This window comes from Megalobrama amblycephala, linkage group LG2, assembly GCF_018812025.1.
Source record: "Megalobrama amblycephala isolate DHTTF-2021 linkage group LG2, ASM1881202v1, whole genome shotgun sequence".
Taxonomy (NCBI): Eukaryota; Metazoa; Chordata; class Actinopteri; order Cypriniformes; family Xenocyprididae; genus Megalobrama; species Megalobrama amblycephala.
In genome coordinates, this window is record NC_063045.1 from 61,611,453 (window position 1) to 61,629,276 (window position 17,824).

Below are 17,824 nucleotides of genomic sequence, written 5' to 3' on the forward strand. Positions count from 1 at the left end.
ATAGGTCAAGCAGAACCTTTATTGAAAGCAAACTCATGTTTGTCCAGATAAGATCAGGGATTGTGTAAATATGACAGCGGTTCCTCCAGAGGAGATGAGCTGTTTGGTTAATGCAGCTCTTGGCCGGGTTTTGTCCCTCCTGCGGCCTCTTCCCATCGCGGGACACGCAGGATCTAATGCAGTCAAGATGTTCGGATCGACAGACTCTTGTGTTTCAGCCTGTTTTAATGGCCTCTCTGCACATCAGTTTCTTCAGAAGCCTGGCCACTGAATCTTTAATTGTAGTTTTGTTCATCTATCATCACAGTTATCAGTGTTATACAGTCATTCTAGGATTGCTGAATTACAATTAAAGGATTAGTGCATCGTTAACGCATTATTTACACACCCTCGTGTTCTTCCAGACCTTATTTTCTTCTTTAGATCAATTACATTTATGCATTTTGGCTGATGCTTTTATCCAAAGTGAATTGCATTGCATTCAAGGTATGTGTTTTTATGTGAGCGTGACATTCAAAATCCTAGATTGCAAGATCTAAATGCTGTAATTTTCTGTACAATAAAAGCAAATGCGGATAGATGCATAAAAAATGCCATAAAAGTATCAGTAAATACCAACTTAAGATTATGTGAAGAACAGACACAAATTTATGCCTTCAGATGACTCTGGAATATAGTCAGACCTCTTTTATGATGCTTTTTTGTCATTTTTCCAGTTGGACATGATCTATTTCAATTATTTTCATTGCAAGGTTTATTTTGAGAGAGGTATGGAAAGAAGTAAATCATTTCGCCGTGATTTATTCCTTTAAATGTCTGTAAACGTGTGTTGACCATAGGCAGATTCATTAAAAAAGGAAAAGGATGCACTGTAGATTTTAATTTTTAAGATTTAGTTGGTTTAAAACGAGGTGCAGCGAAAGAAACAGCTCATATTCTGGAGTTATGGGCCCTTTGAAAGGAAATTTAGGGAAGAGAGATTGTGCAAGAGCTCAGGAATCTCCCATTAAAGTCTTTTAGTGCCGTTTTCATAGCTGTTGAACATTTGTCAGTGAGTCTGCAAAGGCCATCAAACAGCACTTAAGCTTGACTATTAAGATAACATCACATTAGGAAGAGCGTAGCGTTTACTCTGAGATCCCAGAGAGCCATTTGAACCCAAACCACCCAGATCAGCTGTAACTCGCTTATTAATGAACCAGCATGTCTGTACGTGTTTCTGAAGAGTTTCAATTGTGGTTTGATTGTGAATATTGAGTGGATGATGAGGTTTATAAGTCTTCCGTTACACCTCTTTTACATGACGCAAATTACAAGAGTTATGGCCCGTTCACAATAACGGCAATAGCTGTAATGATAAAGACGGCAAAGAGAAACGATACCGTTGGAATCGCTTTTACAATGATTTCTGATTGAACAATGAATCACAATGTTATACCGTGTCTTTTAATGGAATAGTTGCCCAAAAAACAATTCTTTCACCATTTCTGTCAAACATAGGAACACCTTAGCAACCACCCTGAGTACCCTAGCAACTGCATACTTTTCTAGTTTTTAATCATGTTGTTACAAATCTTCTGTACAGGAGTTGAAGTTTTTGATCGAACAATAAATCACTGTTATACAGTCTCTGTTAATGGAATAGTTGCCCAATAAACAATTGTCACCATTTCTGTCACACATAGGAACATGTTAGCAACCACCCTGAGCACCCTAGCAACTGCATAGCAACACCCCAGAAACCACTCGAATATCCTAGGCTTTCTCAAGCCAACATCAAAGCTTGTTTACAAATTTTACTCATCTAGTTTTCAATCATATTGTTTGAACAATGAAACACATTTCTTTACCATGTCTTTTCATGGAATAGTTGCCCAAAAAACAATTGTCACCATTTGTCGCACATAGGAACACCTTAGCAACCACCCAGAGTACCCTAGCAACTGCATAGCAACACCCTAGAAACCACCAGTGTACCCTAGCAACTGCATAACAAACTATTTGTCTGAGAGACTGAAAGACTGAAAGAACTTTGAACTTTTACAACTGATTTAAACTTTCAGTTTAGGCTTTGCCAAGCCAACATCAATTTTTTTTTTACAAACTTTACTCATCTAGTTTTTAATCGTATTGTTACATATCTTCTGTACAAGAGCTGAAGTTTTTGATCGAACAAGGAATCACAGTGCTATACTGTGTCTTTTCGTGGAATAGTTGCCCAAAAAACAATTGTCACCATTTCTGTCACACATAGAAACACCTTAGCAACCATCCCGAGTACCCTAGCAACACCCTAGAAACCACATGTGTACCCTAGCAACTGCATAGCAACACCCTAGAAACCACTCGAATACCCTAGGCTTTCTCAAGCCAACATCAAAGCTTGTTTACAAACTTTACTCATCTAGTTTTCAATCATATTGTTTGAACAATGAAACACATTTCTATACCATGTCTTTTCGCTGAATAGTTGCCCAAAAAACAATTGTCACCATTTGTCACATGGGAACACCTTAGCAACCACCCTGAGTACCTTAGCAACTGCATAGCAACACCCTAGAAACCACTCAAATGCCCTAGCTCGAATACCCTAGGCTTTCTCAAGCCAACGTCAAAGTTTGTTTACAAACTTTACTCGTCTAGTTTTCAAACATATTGTTACAAATCTTCTGTACAGGAGTTGAAGTTTTTGATCGAACAATAAATCAGTGTTATACAGTGTCTGTTAATGGAAAAGTTGGCCAAAAAACAATTGTCCCAATTTCTGTCACACATAGGAACACCTTAGCAACCACCCCGAATACCCTAGCAACTGCATAGCTACACCTTAGAAACCACCCGAGTACCCTAGCAACTGCATAACAAACGATTTGTCTGAGAGACTTCAAACTTTGAACTTTTAAAACTGATTTAAACTTTCAGTTTAGGCTTTGCCAAGCCAACATCAATTTTTTTTTTACAAACTTTACTCATCTAGTTTTTAATCGTATTGTTACAAATCTTCTGTACAAGAGCTGAAGTTTTTGATCGAACAATGAATCACAGTGCTATACTGTGTCTTTTTGTGAAATAGTTGCCCAAAAAACAATTGTCACCATTTCTGTCACTCATAGAAACACCTTAGCAACCACCCTGAGTACCCTAGCAACTGCATAGCAACACCCTAGAAACCACCTGAGTACCCTAGCAACTGCATAGCAAATGATTTGTCTGAGAGATTTCAAATTTTGAGCTTTTAAAACCGATTCAAACTTTCAGTTTAGGCTTTCTCAAGCCAACGTCAAAGTTTGTTTACAAACTTTACTCATCTAGTTTTTAATCATATTGTTACAAATCTTCTGTACAGGAGTTGAAGTTTTTGATCAAACAATAAATCACTGTTATACAGTCTCTGTTACTGGAATAGTTGCCCAATAAACAATTGTCACCATTTCTGTCACACATAGGAACACCTTAGCAACCACCCTGAGCACCCTAGCAACCGCATAGCAACACCCTAGAAACCACTCGAATATCCTAGGCTTTCTCAAGCCCACATCAAAGCTTGTTTGCAAACTTTACTCATCTAGTTTTCAATCATATTGTTTGAACAATGAAACACATTTCTATACCATGTCTTTTCGTGGAATAGTTGCCCAAAAAACAATTGTCACCATTTCTGTCACTCATAGAAACACCTTAGCAACCACCCCGAGTACCCTAGCAACTGCATAGCAACACCCTAGAAACCACCTGAGTACCCTAGCAACTGCATAACAAACGATTTGTCTGAGAGACTTCAAACTTTGAGCTTATAAAACTGATTTAAACTTTCAGTTTAGGCTTTGCCAAGCCAACATCATTTTTTTTTTTTATTTATTTTTTTTTTTTTTACAAACTTTACTCATCTAGTTTTTAATCGTATTGTTACAAATCTTCTGTACAAGAGCTGAAGTTTTTGATCGAACAATGAATCACAGTGCTATACTGTGTCTTTTCGTGGAATAGTTGCCCAAAAAACAATTGTCACCATTTCTGTCACACATAGGAACACCTTAGCAACCACCCCGAGTACCCTAGCAACACCCTAGAAACCACATGTGTACCCTAGCAACTATCTCTCAATTATTTGTCTGAGAGACTTCAAACTTTGAGGTTTTAAAACCGATTTAAACTTTCAGTTTAGGCTTTCTCAAGCCAACATCACAGTTGGTTTACAAACTTTACTCATCTAGTTTTCAATCATGTTGTTACAAATCTTCTGTATAGGAGTTCAAGTTTTTGATCAAACAATGAATCACAGTGCTATACTGTGTCTTTTCGTGTAATAGTTTACCCAATAAACAATTGTCGTCATTTCTGTCACACATAGAAACACCTTAGCAACCACCCGAGTACCCTAGCAACTGCATAGCAACACCCTAGAAACCATCCGAGTACCCTAGCAACTGCATAGCAACACTCTAGAAACCACCCGAGTACCCTAGCAACTGCATAGTAACACCCTAGAAACCACCCGAGTACCCTAGCAGCTGCATAGCAACACCCTAGAAACCACCCGTGTACCCTATCAACTGCATAGCAAATGATTTGTCTGAGAGACACAAACTTTGAGCTTTTAAAACTGATTCAAACTTTCAGGCTAGGCTTTCTCAAGAGTTGAAGTTTTGGAGAAAATTAATTCTGGTCTTTTCATACAGCTGTATGTTAAACTTCAAAATAAAAACAAAAAAAGTGTCTAATATTGCAAATATGGTGCATCACGCAAAGTTTGATGCCATGATGTCAAATGGTTTCTGCATGTCTCTTTATTGACATGAAATCATAACTCATCTTGATGCACTTTATTTGATTTCCTTTTGCTGATTTTTGGATGAGCTGATGATTTACTGTGGCATATCAATCACTGCTCTGAAACAAAAATTGCTTTGCAAATCCTCTGATCACTCTGATGCAATATGACATTAATGTCTCTCAGTCTGAAAATGATCAGCGATTGAAATCATTTTCCTCGTGGTTAGTGTAGTTGACTGTTTCTCTGTTTTTTATCTCTTGAGATCTTCAAACGGCACAAGCTGTGTTGATCTGCACTGGATGAATCAAAAGACTCGTACACATTTCCATTCATCCCCCTCCGGCGCTCACCCTCCACATCCAAACCAAAATTTGTACCATTTTGTTTTGCGTCGACGTCTTCAATTCGTTTCAGACCACATGTTGCTCCCCTTTCCTTGTTTTCTTAAGGATGTTTCCAGACTGTATTCATAAAGTGCTGTTTAAAATATGTGTACTGAGCGGCGCCTGAGGTTTGGGACAGGTTTGCAGGAGCAGCGGCTCATGTGTCTGTCTCTCGGTCTGTCTGTCCTTAAAACCGCCGTCACCTGCCGGCCGCAGCAGCTTCTGGGAGGTTCAGCGTTGTGGCGGCTGTTTTTGCCCACATTAAAACGCTGCTGTTAAGGGGTATGTGCAGAAGAAAGTAGGTTTTGTCTGCTCCTGATCATCAAATATCCTTTTCCGTCGACACAGCACCCAATCTAGAACCTTTCCATGCATTTCCACTGACGAAAAGGCGGTTGTGGTCCGGCGGAGCTGGTTTCTGTCTCGCAAATCGGTGAAAACATGGTTCAACCATGAAAACCTTTTTGGTGTAAAGTGATCACCGGTGTTATTTTTGATTTTATATAGTCATATTGTATATACAAACCAACAATTCAACGCATTAGAATACATGGAACAACCTGTTTGTTGTTTCCATTTTTATTTTATTTATTTATTTATTTATTATTACATTTTATTGTGTGCTATTTTTGATTTTACATAGTGCTTATATTGTGTATATAGTGCAGGAATTGAACAACCTGTTATTTGAATGTTTATTTTATTTTTATTTATTTATGTATTTTTCATGTATTAATTTATTTTATTTTCATGTATTTTTAGTTGCATATTTTATTATGTTTTTATTAGTATTAGTATTATTTATTTTCTGTACATTTTATTGTGTGTTATTTTTTATTTTACATAGTCATTATATTGTGTATATATAGACCAGGAATTAAACGGATTAGAATACATGGAACTACCTGTTTTTTGTTTTTGTTTTTGTTTTTCTTTTTTTTTTTCTTTTATTTTATTTTATTACTATTTTTATTTATTTTTTTAATATTTTATTATGTTTTAATTAGTATTAGAATTATTTTTTTTTTTGTACATTTTATTGTGTGTTATTTATGATTTTACATAGTCATTATATTGTGTGTATATATAGACCAGGAATTAAACAGATTAGAATACATGGAACTACCCGTTTTTATTCATTTTATTTTATTTTATTTTATTTTATTTTGTGTTTTTTTTTTTATTACTATTTTTATTTATTTTTTTAATATTTTATTATGTTTTTATTAGTATTAGTATTATTTATTTTCTGTACATTTTATTGTGTGTTATTTTTTATTTTACATAGTCATTATATTGTGTATATATAGACCAGGAATTAAACGGATTAGAATACATGGAACTACCTGTTTTTTTTTTTTGTTTTTTTTTAATTTAATTTAATTTAATTTTATTATTTTATTTATTTATTTATTTATTTTATTACTATTTTTTTTTTTTTTTTTTTATATTTTATTATGTTTTAATTAGTATTAGAATTATTTTTTTTTGTACATTTTATTGTGTGTTATTTATGATTTTACATAGTCATTACATTGTGTATATATAGACCAGGAATTAAACAGATTAGAATACATGGAACTACCCGTTTTTATTTATTTTATTTTATTTTATTTTATTTTATTTTATTTTATTTTGTGTTTTTTTATTACTATTTTTTTTTTTTTTTAATATTTTATTATTTTTTTAGTAGTATTAGTATTATTTATTTTTTGTACATTTTATTGTGTGTTATTTATGATTTTACATAGTCATTATATTGTATATATAGACCAGGAATTAAACGGATTAGAATACATGGAACTACCTGTTTTTTGTTTATTTTATTTTATTTTATTACTATTTTTATATATATATATATATATATATATATATATATATATATATATATATATATATGTGTATATGTATATTTTTTTTTTAATATGATTTTATTAGTATTAGTTTTTTTTTTTTTTTTTTTTTTACATTTTATTGTCTGCTATTTATGATTTTACATAGTCATTATATTTTATATATAGAACATGAAACTACCTGTTTGTTGTTGTTTTCTTATTTTATGTTATTTTATATGTTTTATTTTATGTATTTATTTTAGTTTTTAGATTTTGTTTTTATTAATATTAGTATTTTTTCATTTTTGTATATTATTGTTTTTGTTTTTAATTATATTTTAATTATTTACTTTTGTTTGGAAAAATTGGCAATGCATTAGACTTTCTTTTTTTTTTTTAAATATCTTAATCTTTTTATAATTTTTTTTAAATAAATAAACTAGATAAAGTGTATCTCCAGCTTTTAAAGTGCATGTTGAAAACTGACTACTTTGTTTAAAGTTACAAGATTTTTGCTCTTGCATTTCCACAGAGAGACGTACGCCGTCTTTGTTCCTGTGTTGAAAGTGTAGCATGTGAGTGTTAAGAGGAACCATTAAAACAGAACTAAGTTTGGTGTTTTAGACCTTTACGACACAGGAAAACCCGTGTGAACTCTCTCGCGCTCCTGTCTCTGAACACAGACGCTTATTCTCTCTGAAATTAAATTCAGTGAAGAGTCCTGTTTTCCATTAGGCCACCCCTCAGACTGATGTCATGTTGTTATTATCAGCCCTTGAAGTGGTTAGAAAATGTACATAATTTAAGCTTCGATTTGAAGTAAACATGAAATGCATTTGCAATCTGTTTTACTTCCATAATGTGACATTCCAGAGTGAAACGGGAACTGCTGCACACTCCTGACTGTTTCTGCCAATGTGAACTGCAGAATCGCTCCATTAACACACACTAACATATCACTTTAATGAACTGGTTTTATGAGGTGATTCGGCACCAAACCCTCCTGTTTTGGCAGGATCGTTCATTCTTCAGCTAAAGGCTTGAAACTGATCCGTGCGCTCCAGCGTTATGGAGTAGATCGCACGTCAGCTGTTTGGATACGCTTGTGAAATAACTGAAGTCGTCACAGTAAGTGTCCTTCACTGTGTTCTCTATTTAGGGGAGATAGCATCAGGAGACTCTTAAACTCCAAAGTACAGATCTCCAAACGACAGCAGGAACACGGCGGCTCAAATCTCTGAGCTGAAACGCAGATAACGCGTCTCTCTGAGGTGCTGTTTGGCTCGCCGTGTTGTTCTGGAAAGCTCCACGTGAAGCGATTATATGAGTTTCCATCTCATACCCGTTCTGCTCCCCGTTGAGCTGACGCTCCGTTGTTTTCATCACACGGATCAGCTGCAGAATGGCTGGTGAGGCGTCATGATCCGAGGTCACGCCACCGGTGTCACTCTATGGATGATGTCATTTCCACACACTCTTTCTGCTCTCAGTCTCGCAGAGTCACTTCTGACCAAACTTTAATAATAATAATAATAATTTAGTAATAACTTTTTTATATAGCGCCTTTTAAATCTGCTTCTCAAGGCACTTATAATAACTTTATAATAACTTTAGAGATTGATCAATATTTTTTTTTTAATGATTTTTGAACATTTCGAGGTGTCCATTAATTTTATTAATTTTATTTTGTATTTTTTAAATTTTATTTAATTTTATTTTTCGTTTATTTTTAATAATTTCTAATTATTTGTTTTATGTAAATTTTATAGTTTTTATTTTAATTATATATATATTTTTTTTAATTTCTTCTATATTTGTATTATTTCATATTTTTATACATAAATTTTATTTTGTTTTAATATTTAGTTTTTGTTTTATTTCATTTATTGTTTTATTTATTTATATTTTTATGTATTTTGCTACACTATTAGCTGCTAACAAAAATTATGCTTTATTAAGCTAAGTTTTGTTTTTTATTTTATTATGTTTTATTTTATTTTATATTGTCATTTATTTTTTGTTTTTCATTTTATTTAATATCATTTCATTTTATTTTTATTCTATTTATATTTATTCTATTATGATAGCAACATCAAAATTGAATAGATAAATTAAAAAGTTAACATTTAAAAATGTTTTTTGACACAAATATAGTCATTATATTTCAACAGTTACAACATAACATTTTATTGTTATTAATTTTTATTGATATTTATTGGTTATATTTATGTAAAGTGTTGCAAATGTGGCATGTTTATTTATTTATTAAATTATATTAAATGTGGCAAATTTATTTGTCTTTATATTGTTTTATTTGTGTCAAAAAGCAGAAATAAAAAATAAAAGACTTAATGGACACTTCAAAATTGTTAGTTATATAATATACAAAACAATCATTAAACTACTACTATAATGTATACTATATAATAAAATCAACAATTACAACATAACATTTTATTACTGATGTTGTTAATATTTATATTGATTGTGCCACACTTCGTATAAATATAATTATATAAATTATATATATATATATATATTAAATTAAATGTGGCAAGGACATTAAATGTTGTTTTGGACCAAGCGCTATAAGTTTCACTCTGTGTTCGGTTTAAAACATTTCAGCCTGTATAAACGCGTCCCTATTTCACATTATTTATCGTTTCATGCCGTCATATATGATGTTTTTATTTGCGAGTCCGTTTTCAGTGGATCCCGCTGGAGCTGATAATGAACCTCTTGAAATGTCGTTTGGTGTATATTAGTTGTGGAAGGAACGTGGAAGGAAAAGCCATTTTGTCAGTCAGAAGATGGAAACGCAGGTATTTGACATCAGAGCTTCATAAGCTGAATAACAGCTCTGTTCCCGGCTCATTTTATTCATCTTCCTCCTCCTGCGGCTCACGGTCTGCCGGAGACATTATCAAACATCTGATCGTGTGTCTGTGTGTGTGTGTGAGATATCTGAACAAACTCCTAGTCCGTTTGATTACTGCTTTATTTGATGTTTTTATTGCATTTAGTTGTTTTTTTTCTATTTTATTTTGTGTGTATGTGTTTTGCATTTCATTTTATTGTATTTTGTGCTTTTACTTTATTTTATTTTTTTATTTGTTTTCTTTTGTTTAGTTTTTATATTTTATTTGGGTTTTATATTTTTATATTTTTTGTTGTTATTGTTATTTTATATTGTATTTTAATTAATTTTAATTTATATTATATTACTTTAATATTATATTTTTATTATACTTTAAGTCTTATTTTTAATTTTTTTATTGTTTTGTATTTTATTTTATTATATTATTTGCTTTTATTTTCTTTTTTGTTTTTCTTTTTGTTTTTGCTTTTATATATTTTTGTTGTTTTATATTGTTTTGTTTTTTATATATTTTTATACCATTATTTAATTGTATTTTGTGCTTTATTTTCTTTTTGTTTTTATTTTATATATATTTTGTATTATGATGTTTATATATTATTGTGTATTGTTTTTGTTTATATATATATTTTATATATTTTATGTTGTTTTTTTGTATTTTGTTGTTTTAGTTTATTTTATTTTTAGGTTAGTCTGTAGTTGTAATTCTCTTCATATATAAACAAATTAACAGTATTTGTGTATATTTATTGCAGTGTGTGTGTGTGTGTGTGTGTGTGTGTGTAAGATATCTGAACAAACTCCGTTTAGGGGCTCATAGTCCATTTGATTACTGCTTTATTTGATGTTTTTATTGCATTTAGTTTATTTTATATTTATATTTATGTGTATGTGTTTTGCATTTCATTTGATTGTATTTTGTGCTTTTATTTTGTGTTGTTTTTTATTAAGTTTTGTATTTTATTTTATTATTTTCTTTTGTGTAGTTTTTATATTTTATTTGGGTTTTATATTTTTTTGTTATTGTTATTTTATATTTTATTTTATATTATTACATTCATATTATATTTTTATTATACTTTGTCTTATTTTTTGGTTTTATATTTTTATGTTTTTGTATTTTATTTGCTTTTATTTTTTTTGTTTTTCTTTTTGTTTTTGCTTTTATATATTTTTGTTTTATATTGTTTTTGTATTTTATGTTGTTTTTATATATTGTATTTTGTGCTTTTTTTTTTTCTTTTGTTTTATGTTGTGCATTGTTTTTGTATTTATATTTTATTATACTTCTTTTTTTTTAAGATTTTATGTTTTTGTTTTTTATTTATTTTATTTTATTTTATTTTTAGGCTAGTCTGTAGTCGTAGTTCTCTTCATATATAAACAAATTAACAGTATTGTATGTTTGTGTATATTTATTGCAGTGTGTGTGTGTGTGAAGTGTGTGTGTGTGTGTGTAAGTGGTGGCTGATCCTGTGCAGGAAACAGCGGCGTCTCAGTTTCGTGTCGCGAGTCTCTCTGTTGATTTTGGCTCATGTAGAGTTTGCGTCGCCGCCTCCTGCATTTTTCCCAGCGTGTCCCGTCAGTGTCGAACCCCAGGGCACAACGGCGTGTTTGTGAAAGCGTTCCTGCGGTGTCGTGTTCACTTTCATTGTGTGTGTTTGTCATTGTTAAACACTTTCTCCTCTCTGGCTAAACATGCAGTAACTATTCTTATCGTCACATGTCTAAAGAGTGTCTGTTTATGGTCATGACATACATTTGATGACGTTTGTTTAGTCGCAGTGTTGATTCACAGGCGTGTTCGGCATGTTGAAGCATGACTTTGATGTGTATGTTGGTTATTAAACGTGTAGCTGCATGAGTGCTGGTTTCACTGCGCGCGTACACACACACACACACACACACACACACACTTACAGAGCGGTCTGTAGTCTGACCACGCTGTCAAAACACACTCATTCTGGCCACAGGGACAGTCAGATGACGCATGGACTCCAGTGTCCTGTTAGCTTGTTACAATCCCAGCTTATTATGTCTCTATTAGTAAGAAATGCACACAGTTTCAAAAGAAGAGACTCAAGACTTTATATTTTATTGAAGACAGTATATTTTAGTGTTTCATGACTCTTTGCAACCTCTGGAACACTGTTTATTTTTTATTGCAACATGATTTTCTTTTGTGATACCGTCTTTGTGCTTTTGATGTAGTTTGTACACGTTTGAACCAGGATCATTCTTTAAAGATAGGATCTGCTTGTTCACCTGAGTCGCTTTCAAACTATTTTATTTTATTTTATTTTATTTTATTTTATTTTATTTTATTTTATTTTAATTTTTAATTTAAAATTTAAATTTAATTTACCTTTATTCATTTATTCATTTTATTTTGCTTTTTTATTATTTATTTATTTTATTATTTTTTTATTGATTTATTAATTAATTTATTTATTTTTCATAATATTTTTTTTGTTTTTGATTTAATAAATTTTATTTTATACATGTATTTTATTTATTTAATTTTATTACTTTTTTCATTTTTTATTATATTTAATGTTTTATTTTTCATTATTTATTTTATTTCAACTTTTATTTTTCATTATATTTTGTTTTATTTTTCATTATATTTTTATTTTTATTTTTCATTATTTTTAATTTAATTACAATTTTTTTTTTTTTTTCATTATATATTTCATTTTTCATTATATTTAATTTAATTACATTTGATATCAATTTTATTTATTTATTTTATTATTTTTTCATTATATTTTGTTTTTTATATATATTTTTTTTTTTTTTTTTCTTTTTTTCAGTGTTAGTTTGTAAAAGCAGTGTAGAGGAAGCAGGATCATTCTTTAAAGATAGGATCTGCAGGTTGATCTGAGCCGCTTCCACACTGTCTGCTTCCTCTCGCTGCTTCTATTGTTCACGTTTGTCCCCTTGAGTGCTGATTATTGCTCTTTGTGTGAGCGCCTTTAACTTCCTTCTGCAAGTGTTTTCTTTGTGTCCCCAGAACTCCACCTTTACCCCTTATTATAAGTATGACCGTCAAGCACAAAAGAACCGACCTTGCAGAAACCGCTCGGCCTTCCTAATATAGAAGCGTTTGAGGACACGGAACAAATCCGCAGAGTCACAGCGTTTTTTGTAGGAAGCGTGGCCTGTTTGTCGCCTGTTTCGAGGACGGAGGTTGTTTATGGGGAATGTGAAGGATTTGATGTTGATTAATGAAGACAAATGAAGCCGTCTAGACGATGTGACGAGAATGCACTGATAAACGAGAACATGAAGTATGTCTGTGAGATTTTGAAAAGCAAAACATCTTTCTGATGCCCTTTGACTGGAGGTTTGTTGACACAGTCATATTTTAGATTGTGTTTGATGGGAACATGGCTGGATTTCAACTCTTGATCATAAGCTGATAGTTCTTAATTCATCACACACCTGTGTTTGTCTATTTAGCTCTTTAATGCAAAGTTATTTTGCAAAAATATTTCTGTGAAAGCAACTTAATTTTCTGAGTCTCACCAAGGCTGGGCTGCATTTATGTGAACAGAAATACAGTAAAAATAGTGAAATATTATTACCATCTAAAATATCTGTTTTCTATGTGAATATATATACACTAAAATGTATTTTTTTCCTGTGATCAAAGCTGAATTTTCAGCATCATTACTCCAGTCTACAGTGTCACGTCACAGTGAATTGGGCTGTTTTAACCCGCGATTTGCTGTTCTAACCCAGCGAATTGGGCTGTTTTAACCCCGTGAATTGGGCTGTTTTAACCCCGCGAATAGGGCTGTTTTAACCCAGCGAATTGGGCTGTTTTAACCCCACGAATTGGCTGTTTTAACCCCACGAATCGGCTGTTTTAACCCCACGAATTGGCTGTTTTAACCCCACGTATTGGGCTGTTTTAACCCCACGAATCGGCTGTTTTAACCCCACGAATTGGCTGTTTTAACCCCACGTATTGGGCTGTTTTAACCCCACGAATCGGCTGTTTTAACCCCACGAATTGGCTGTTTTAACCCCACGTATTGGGCTGTTTTAACCCCGCGAATTGGGCTGTTTTAACCCTGCGACTTGGGTTGTTTTAACCCTGCAAATTGCCTGTTTTAACCCAGCGAATTGGGTTGTTTTAACCCAGCGAATTGGGCTGTTTTTACCCCACAAATTGAGCTTTTTTAAGCCCGCGATTTGGGATTTTTTAACCCCACGACTTGGGCTGTTTAACCCCGCGACTTAGGCTGTTTAACCCCGCGACTTGGGCTGTTTAACCCCGCGACTTGCGCTGTTTAACCCCGTGAATTGCCTGTTTTAACCCCGCGAATTGGGATGTTTTAACCCTGTGGATTGCCCGTTTTAACTCCGCGACTTGGGCTGTTTTAACCCAGTGAATTGGGCTGTTTTAACCCCACAAATTGCCTGTTTTAACCCGCGAATTGGGATGTTTTAACCCTGTGGATTGCCCGTTTTAACTCCGCGACTTGGGCTGTTTTAACCCAGTGAATTGGGCTGTTTTAACCCCACAAATTGCCTGTTTTAACCCCGCGAATTGGGATGTTTTAACCCTGTGGATTGCCCGTTTTAACTCCGCGACTTGGGCTGTTTTAACCCAGTGAATTGGGCTGTTTTAACCCCACAAATTGCCTGTTTTAACCCTGCGAATTGGGTTGTTTTAACCCAGCGAATTGGGCTGTTTTAAGCCCGCGAATTGGGATGTTTTAACCCAGCGAATTGGGCTGTTTAACCCCGCGACCTGGGCTGTTTAACCCCGCGACTTGCGCTGTTTAATTCCGCGACTTGGGATGTTTTAAGCCCGCGAATTGCCTGTTTTCACCCCGTGAATTGGGCTGTTTTAACCCAGTGAATTGCCTGTTTTAACCCCGCGACTTGGGTTGTTTTAACCCCGCAAATTGCCTGTTTTAACCCAGCGAATTGGGTTGTTTTAACCCAGTGAATTGGGCTGTTTTAACTAGAGCCCGACCGATATGGATTTTTGGGGGCCGATGCCGATATTAACTCGAAAAGAGCCGATTTATAAGCCGATATTTTGATTTTGAAAATAAACTCGATATTAGACCCATTTCCTATAAACTACACTTACACAACATTCAATAGCAAAATATCTGCCTGTTCTATGTATGTGGGCTGTATAAACCACTTTCCAGAAGGGATTATGTTAAAAAAAGCTTAGATTACAGTCTCAATGACTAAACAATTGCACATCAAAAGTATATATTTTTTAATGATCAAAAAACAGTCTGGTTTTAAACATTTAACAGTTTTACTTACTTCCAGTTGAAGCTGGTTTTAACAGTCTGTGTGTGTATACTGTAAATAAATTATAATACTAAAGTTAAAGTAAAAGAGCTATACCAAACAAATTCAATGTTCCACAAAACCATGTCAATGAATTGAAAATAAAATTAAAATAAGTTAAATGGGAAACACTGCAGATATATTTAGAATAAGTTAAACGCTAACGTTATAGTTTGACCTCTTATTAACGTTCGTGCTCTTCCACTGATAAACATGGTATTAGCTTTGTGGCTAATCTAATATAGCAATGCATTAGCGGCTGTAAGTGATGTTACAGAATATTTAGAAGTGATAATGATAGGACCGTTAGCTAGAACTACCACACTGTTTTTATATACAGTGTATGAACTGGTAACACTTTAGAATAATGGTCATTAGTTAACATTAGTTAACTACATTAGTTAACATGAACTAATAATGAACTGCACTTATAAAGCATTTATTTATCTTTGTTAATGTTAATTTCAACATTTACTAATACATTATTAAAATCTTGTTAACATTAGTTAATGCACCGTAAACTAACATGAACAAACCATGAACAGCTGTATTTTTATTAACTTATGTTAACAAAAATGAACAAATACAGTAACAAATGAACTGCTCATGGTTAGTTCATGTTAGTTAATACATTAATGTTAACTAATGACCATTATTCTAAAGTGTTACCTATGAACTAAATCTACAATAATTTCACATGACGAACGACAGACTCACCGTCAAAAGGCTCGGCTGATAGCTTTCTTCTGTAGTGGATTTCTGGCGCTGTTGTCAACTGGGGAGTTGCAGAGCTCCCTCTGGTGGGCAAACTATGCAACACTCATAACATGAGTGAAGCATGAGACTCTGTTTCTCATGTTTCATCGGCCGTTATAAACGGCGATGCCGATTTAAATGCAATTAGCTCATATCGGCCGGCCGATATATCGGTCGGGCTCTAGTTTTAACCCCACAAATTGCCTGTTTTAACCCTGCGAATTGGGTTGTTTTAACCCAGCGAATTGGGCTGTTTTTACCCCGCAAATTGGGCTGTTTTAAGCCCGCGAATTGGGATGTTTTAACCCAGCGAATTGGGCTGTTTAACCCCGCGACTTGCGCTGTTTAACCCCGCGAATTGCCTGTTTTCACCCCGTGAATTGGGCTGTTTTAACCCAGTGAATTGCCTGATTTAACCCCGCGAATTAGGCTGTTTTAACCCCGTGAATTGGGCTTTTTTTAACCCAGTAAATTTGGGCTGTTTTAACCCTGCAACTTGGGCTGTTTTAACCCAGAAAATTGGGCTTATTTAACCCCGCGAATGAGCTGTTTTAGCCCCGCGAATTGGGCTTTTTTTAACCCAGTGAATTTGGGCTGTTTTAACCCCGCAACTTGGGCTGTTTTAACCCCGCGACTTGGGTTGTTTTAATCCCGTGAATTGCCTGTTTTAACCCCACGAATTGGGCTGTTTTAACCCCACGAATTGGGCTGTTTTAACCCCGCGACTTGGGCTTTTTTAACCCCGCAAATTGCCTGTTTTAACCCAGCGAATTAGGTTTTTTAACCCTGCGAATTGGGCTGTTTTAACCCATTGTTTAAAAATTAAAAATCAGACACGTAATTACTAGAGACAACAATAATAATCAAAAGGTGAAAATTTTTTAATAAGCAATTTAATAAATATTTATTGTTTAATTATGATTTATTAAACATATTATTAAATGTTTATTATTAAATTATTAAATTTTGGGTTAATTTTAAAGAAGCAATACAGTAATTTTTAAACAATAGTTGAGTTCAATAAAACTACCCAGCAGGTTGGGCAAACATTTAACCCAACCACTGAGTTTGTCCATTTTCAACCCAACTTGGGTTGTTTTTAACACAGCATTTTTAGAGTGTAGTTAAAAGGGAGGTAAACATGCTTCTTTTTGTCGCCTCAGAGCTTCCAAACCACCTAAAGATTCATCTGGAAATCTCATAAGTCACTTCAGACACTAAAGCATAACGGCCCATCAGAGACTGAATTTGTTTTACACTGTGAAGACAGCTTGTGTAGTTATTCCTGCTCGGCCTCGTACGGCAGGGGATGCTGGGATTGAATGCCATAGTTTTCTCTCAGCTTTATTTATGGCTTGTGTAATGTAGCGTACAGTGGGAGGTGCAGTTTGTTTGAATGGCAGCCAGAATAGAGTTGTTATTCAAACAATATCAAGCGTCTCTCTGTCAAACTTGTCCCATTATTTACATATTGACTTTTATTCATTCAGTGTTGCATTGTGTTTTAAAATAAACATTAAACATCTGTTTTTTTCTTTGCAGATCTTCCAGTGTCAATAAAACTGAGACTCCAAAGGTATGTACCTTCAAACTAAAAAGTAAACATGTAATGTGTGTCCTAACTAGGTGCATTTCCAGTATCAAGTGTGTCTAAATGTACAGTAAAGTGCTAATAATTACCAAAATATAATTCATCATGTAGCTGACGATGACAAAAAGAAAATTCTGTCAATGGCAGGAAAGAGTTAAGAACATATTTAAATGTATGTTTATGTGGAACGTCTTGTTGTGGCTGGTGAGATTTATGATTTTGCGTCACGCCTGGTTAGGACACACATGTGACATGTGTAGCATGTTTATCTTGCATGACACT

The 17,824-nt window shown here is 33.4% G+C and overlaps 1 protein-coding gene across 4 annotated transcripts in view; it reads left to right on the plus strand.

Moving 5' to 3' along the window:
- pdlim5b (PDZ and LIM domain 5b) overlaps window positions 1-17,824 on the plus strand; it is a 105,685-nt gene that overhangs the window by 53,545 nt on the left and 34,316 nt on the right. For all 4 annotated transcript variants that reach the window (XM_048181355.1, XM_048181353.1, XM_048181357.1 and 1 more), the window contains exon 4: window positions 17,494-17,527. In XM_048181355.1, coding sequence (XP_048037312.1) covers window positions 17,494-17,527 — 34 coding nt within the window. The remainder of the gene's footprint in view (window positions 1-17,493; window positions 17,528-17,824) is intronic.